We start from the raw sequence: 6,338 nt of genomic DNA on the forward strand, positions 1-6,338 counted from the left end.
TGATGCACTGAGGTGTTGTGGTAGACGTTCTGGTCCATGATGCATGATTCATGGTTCTCACTAACTTGCCATCTCCACTAATGGAGCCCATACCATGGTGGAGTCTCCACCGTGTGTCACTGTGGGTGCACCTGGCATCCAAACGTTCTCCAGCTTTTCTAAGGACAGAAACAACAATGCTGACCAAAGAGTTCAAACTTGGACTCATCCATCCAGAGGACCTTCTTCCAGTCAACAGTCCAGTGTTTGTGTTTCTGGATGTTTGCAGGCCTCAGTAACGGCTGCTCAGCAGCTCTTCTTCCCTCTAAGCCTTGTTCCATCAGTCATCTCTTATGGTCACTCTGGAGACCTTCTAAGACTCTGATCTAGAATCATCTCTGGATGAAGATCAGCAGTGGTCTTCCTTCTGTCTCTAGTCCTTCAAGTCTCGAGGTGTCGACACCTGCTTCAGTTTACTGTCATTTCCTGCCTCTTGCTTGGAGCATTTTGTAAGAACCAGTCTCGTTAGTTGACTCCAGATCAGACCTGGCCCCACTGTGAGAACACTTTCTGTCTTCTCCTGTTTGTCTCAGAGACCGTCCAGCATCATGAAGAGCTTTGATGCGACTCTTTTATTTCAGTGACAGGAATGAGGAATTCAAACTGAACACACCCAGAGATAAATAAATAAATAAATGAATGACAGACAGACAGACAGACAGACAGACAGACAGACAGATTTTCCACACCTACACACACACATATATATATTATATATATATGGTGGAAATGAGCTGCTTGGCGGAGGTCTGAGCTCTCAGAGGGATCTTTGAGTTGCTTTATTTTTTGGCACAATATTGTTTTGTTTTAAATTAGATTATTCTGCTTTTTATTCCTCAAAGGCTCCATCCAACTATTTTCAAATGAGACTTGACCTTGAAATACACTCGTTCAATTGTGTTTTGGTAGTTTGGAGCCGTGGCACTGACTATGGATCGTGTAGTTCCATTGGTGTTGGTGCTGATGAGTAAATGGTTTTGTGACATCCTCAGTAGAAAGTAATAAAAATACTGAAACACACTTTTGATTTGACAGTTTCGGCTGACATTATCCAGAGGTGATGTTTCTAGGTCCCAGTAGGTGGTGGTGCACTGGACTCCATTCCACTGAAACTGCTCCTAGCATTAACATACATGAGGGCCGTGGTGCCTTACCATGCCATATTGCTCCATGTCCATCCCACAGAGTAGCCAGGGTCTTCCTGGCTCCATCCCACAGGTTGTTGCAGTAAGCTTCCCTCAGCTGATTCTTCCTCTGGTAGAAGGAAACATCAGGGACGACAAGTGTTGTACCTCTATGTGTATTAGCTACTGGAATGACTCTCATAAAGACAATGTTCATCTTGAAGATTCCTACTAGTATAAGTCAGTATTATTCTCTTCTATGAAACGCTGCAGATAAAGTCACTGCTGAACAACAGGAACGGCATCGAGGAGCAGCAGGACCACAAACCATCGTATCAGTTTGATGCAGTGCTTCATTCAGGACAGATTCCTTCTTAGCTGAACAACAAAACTGACTCAGAAATAACCTGCATCCTCAATACATGCGTTGGCTTCAAAGTCTTTTGAAATGACTGCGTAGTATTTGCTGCAGCAGAACGGTGCCATCTGAACACACTACAATCCCACCTTCATACTGACGTTGAAGAACATTCCCCATGACTGAGTCCTATGATACAGCTTTTGTTAATTAACCCAGAATTTGATAGATGTTTTGAGTAATAAATTGGCAAACTTTAAACATACCCAAAGGTAGTAATCTGATTTGTTTAGAATCTGAATCAATTTTAATAGCCACGTTTGTACAAACAAGGTGAATCTTAGCTCTCTGTGTACAGTAATCAGAAAACAACTAAGTACTAAAAATAAGAAATTAAAAAATATGGTCAAAGCTGAGGAGTGAAGAAATAAACGAGAACAAAAACGTCTTCTGTTACTTCTGCTGCTGCTGGCACAGCTTCCACCAGCCAGTCAGCTTCATGGCCCTCTGTGGTCTAACTTCTCACTTTTATCTACATTTTCACTGATGTATAAATGAAATGTAGAAATGACAGTCTTTAAGTTACTGGTCATTATAATGAAAGAAAGGAGTTTCATGGTCGATGACCTACAGTCTGACAGTGACAGATCAAAGCTGAAAACATTAATGTATAAAACATGATAATTAACTGACAAATTAACTGCAGTTCCTTGAAAATGGAGACCAAATTATATTTCAGTCTTGATGTGCATTAAAGCATCAGCTGCTGCAGTCCTTAACCCCGTTCAGAAAGCCGTCTGGTGTTGTACTGTGTAACTGCTACGAGCCGATCTCAAAACCAACAACAGCTTCTTGTTCAGACAGACACCAGCACGAGACCACCTGAACGTCTGCCGAGCTGTTGTCCTGCTGTTTACGTCGCCTGGCTTTACTCTTTGGGCAGGTTTAATGTGGACACAGAGGAAAAACCTTTCCTTGACATTCCAGTAATTCTGCACACGTCTGGCAGATCTTCAGTATCTGTGAACTCTGGATGACAAACAGTGAAGCCTGTTTTTCTTTGTGCTGGTTCGTCTGAGTGACTGGCTGATGCAGCCGAGCTCCAGCCATGACCTACTGTGGACCCCTGATCAACACTGAGCTGCTCAGCTTTACCTTCATGAGGATGTGTTCAGTGGCGTCTGTGTTCAGCCCAGACTGCTTTTTGTAGTGCAGCTTTGACTATTGCACCGTTCTGTGTCAATCTGCATAGTTAAATAAAGTTCTAAATAGTAAGTAGTATGAACTTCATGCTATCGCACCCATGATTATTATACAGGCCTTAAAAAAGTTTAAGTGATGTATGATTCATTGCAGACTTCCATAAATGCCATGGACTTGATTCAGTGTTCACACGTACCTTATAAACATGAAGGAAGAGAATAGAGAGGTAAAGGAGGATCACGATGAGGAAGGGCACGATGAAAACAATGGCTAGCGGGGTGAAGACCCACAACAGGTACTCCAGAACGCTCAGGTAGTCCTCCACCTGACCAAGGCCCGCCCATTCCTCCAACTCATGAAACAAGCAGACCTGTGAACCAGGACAAGAGTCAGTACCACGACTTTGGTTAAGACTAACACATCTGGACAACTGCTGAAGGAATTAAATACGTTTTCTGCAGACATTCATATTTGCCGGAGCATGAATCCTAACGGGTGATACAGCGTCCCAGACTGACATCATGTACCGCTGGGAGAGAACGTGACAGAAGCTGCGATGGCGATTAATGCAACAAAAAAAAATGCACGTCACGTAACAGCGTACTGAACAGCATTAGCACATGTTACACACCAGAACACTTCAGGACAAACTAGCATGCTGTTTTATGTTCACATTCAGGCCACGTTTACACAGCGCAGGGTATTCTCTCAAAAATAACATTGCTCACACCAGATCGTTTTCAAAAAAATCTGTGTTCACACAAACCCGCATAAACCTGTTGGTAAGAGCTGCTATGAGCTGTCAGACCTACAGGGGGAAGTGTAACCAGAAGCCATGCTAGCCAATCAGAATCCTGGAAAAAACACACAACTACTCCCTGTTATCTAAACGATAACAGCGCGAGGGTGGTTTGTTTGGACTGACAGAGAAGTGGAGCGTTTACAGAGTGTTTGTCGCACACGTGACGCCGATGACGCTTCACTGTGACGTCAGACTCCGCCTCCTCCCGTCTACATGCAGACCTAAAGACAAAGTTTTTCCAAATCTCCACTGTGGCCGGAGTTTTCAGACGTGATGTTTTTCGGTGACTCGTAGCTTCATTTACATGTGAACCAAAGGCCCAGACGCGTTGAGATATCACCGTTGCTGCTACGTGTAAACGGGCCTCAGACTGCAGTGGACGTGTATAATACATGGATTATCAGAGACGGCTGGAAGCGCAGAGCTGCAACATACAGACTCATAAGGCAGATGTTTAACCAAGCAACGCCCAAAAAACGTCAGGATGTCATCACCAACAGAGCAGCTTGATCCTTATTCAGCACGTGTTCACAACCCCAAAGAGTTTAGAAGCTCTGAGTGACTGTGTTCTCAGCAAAAAGGCGACTGCATGGTACCCATAACACATTACATGGAGAGAAAACTAACCAGGTAGGTTCCAGGTGAGCTCCGTGCTTTTTCATTATCAAGTTGTGCGTGTCAGTGATAAATGGACAGCATTCATACCAAGAGGGAGACCGTGTTCTCTGCTGCCATCAGACAGGACTGGTTGCCGGCATCTGCCATCCTGCTCTGCTGTAGGCGATGACAGGACAAGGCCGCCTCAGGGACCAGGAGCCCGACGCATGGAGAGCATCTGCTGCTGCTGCTGCTGCTGCTGCATCCAGGGAGGCAGGACAGGAAGCCAGCGCCCACTGACTCACCGACTCAACTCAAACCCAGATTCACAACAGCAGTGACGGAGCGTCGTGTGGAACAACCTGAACAAAGAAACCACAAAATCAAAATCAGTGTTTACAATTAAAGCCGGCTTGTTGAGGAGATCTGTTCATTATGTCTGATGATAACGACAGGAAGTAATCAGGTCACATGTATTAAAGAAAATGTGTCTAAAGTAAAACGTGACTGTCGGCTTTGAAGGAGCTGTTCCATATTATTATTGTTGTTTTTGTTGTGACTATTTTGATGTTTATCGTATTGTTGTTGATGCTTTTAGTATTTTAAGTTGGTTGGAGATGTATTTCTTTGGGTAAAGGAGGCAGATGACATCATGTTCTGGTAGATTAATGGTAGCAGCTGAACCTGCTTGAGCTCCTTGAAGACATTCCACCTCTCATCCAAGAGGCTTCATCAGCTCTGACTGACTAGTTGGGAGTTCCACATACTGACATCCTGAAGGAGACATTAACACATGGGTTTGTTGCTCCTCCCCCTCGTTATGTGAGTCCTTAGTGCTCCCCCTGCCACAGTGGGGTTCGTTAGGGTCTCTGGAACTCCCAACTAGTCAGTCAGAGCTGATGAAGCCTCCTGGATGAGAGGTGGAACGTCTTCAAGGAGCTCAAGCAGTCCAGCTGCTACGACCAAACTGCCAGAAGAACCCTGAGCTGCAGGACTGAGGATCTTCACAGACATCAGATGATCCTTCAGGAGTGTTTGTGTCACGTTTAACTGATTTGTTTTAACTCAATGAATGAAATATACAAAATAAAATAAATTACTGGAGGACTCCAGTAGTTCAGTTTGTGCTTCACACAGACCGGAACGCGCATGCGTCTGCAGGCGTTCGGCTGTTTTGACACAAATGGTAGAAAAGCCGCCATGACTGAGAGCAGAGCAGCTGGTGGACAACAGCACCGACCGGACGGAGCTCGGAACCGAACTTCGGCTTCGCTGCTCACGATTTAGCTGAAACAGAACTACGATGACCGGGATTATAGCAGCAGCAGACGACCGGACCACCGTGAGCAGACTACCGTTAAACGAGCAGAGCTGCGGCCCCGGTGAGCACCGGACGGCACCGGGAGCAGCCGCAACACGACTGGACGGAACACGGTACCTCGGAGCTGCTCAGTCGGTGAACATTCACCCCGCAGTCAGGTCTGACGGCTGACAGCTGCCTTGGTCCTCATCCCGGCAGCCATTTCGTGTGACACAGTCAAGTGTAGCGAGATTCCTGTCCCCGGAAACCACCGGACCGACAGATGAGTTCCGTTCAGGCTCGTTAATGCTGAACTGCGCCACGCACGACCAGCGGGGGGCGCAGTCTGACACGTTCTAGTTTTTAAGAAACTTTGTGTGAAAAAACAGTACAGAGCAGTACAGCACCACCGCCAGGGGGCGCCCAGAACATCAGAATCAGCTTTAATGGCCCAGTACGGACACAACACACAGGGTTCTGGTTCCGGCTGTTGGTGTCCCCCTGGGAATGAGCAACAGTGCTTTCACTCATAGTTTAGCATTTACTGATTCAGTGACTCCCAACAAATCGCAGGTGATCTGGGCAGGCTGGTGATGAACTACAGGGAGCATCCTAATTAACACGCAATCAGATGAACTGTCACCGCAACACGGATCAGGAAGCGTCAGCATGAATGTTTAATCCTCATTGTTGTAGCGTTTTAATGATGTGAGGTCAGAGATTCAGTGGTGGGAGTGACAAACCACAAGACTGATTCACTGTTGTTGGGACCACAGAGGCCACAGCATATATATATATATACACTACCGGTCAAAAGTTTTAGAACACCCTAATTTTTCCAATTATTTATTGCAATTCAAGTTGTGCAAGTCCAATGAATAGCTTGAAATGGTACAAAGGTAAGTACTGAACAGC

The 6,338-nt window shown here is 45.6% G+C and overlaps 1 protein-coding gene across 2 annotated transcripts in view; it reads right to left on the reverse strand.

The window, feature by feature from the left end:
• tmem68 (transmembrane protein 68) overlaps window positions 1-5,651 on the reverse strand; it is a 22,270-nt gene extending 16,619 nt beyond the window's left edge. For both annotated transcript variants that reach the window (XM_008288461.1, XM_008288460.1), the window contains exons 1-4: window positions 5,562-5,651; window positions 4,232-4,485; window positions 2,921-3,094; window positions 1,194-1,293 (exon numbers count right to left, since the gene is read on the reverse strand). In XM_008288461.1, coding sequence (XP_008286683.1) covers window positions 1,194-1,293; window positions 2,921-3,094; window positions 4,232-4,291 — 334 coding nt within the window. In that variant the 5' untranslated portion in view covers window positions 4,292-4,485; window positions 5,562-5,651. The remainder of the gene's footprint in view (window positions 1-1,193; window positions 1,294-2,920; window positions 3,095-4,231; window positions 4,486-5,561) is intronic.
• Window positions 5,652-6,338: the final 687 nt, after the last annotated feature.

Source organism: Stegastes partitus, unplaced genomic scaffold, assembly GCF_000690725.1.
Source record: "Stegastes partitus isolate 25-593 unplaced genomic scaffold, Stegastes_partitus-1.0.2 Scaffold559, whole genome shotgun sequence".
NCBI lineage: Eukaryota > Metazoa > Chordata > Actinopteri > Pomacentridae > Stegastes > Stegastes partitus.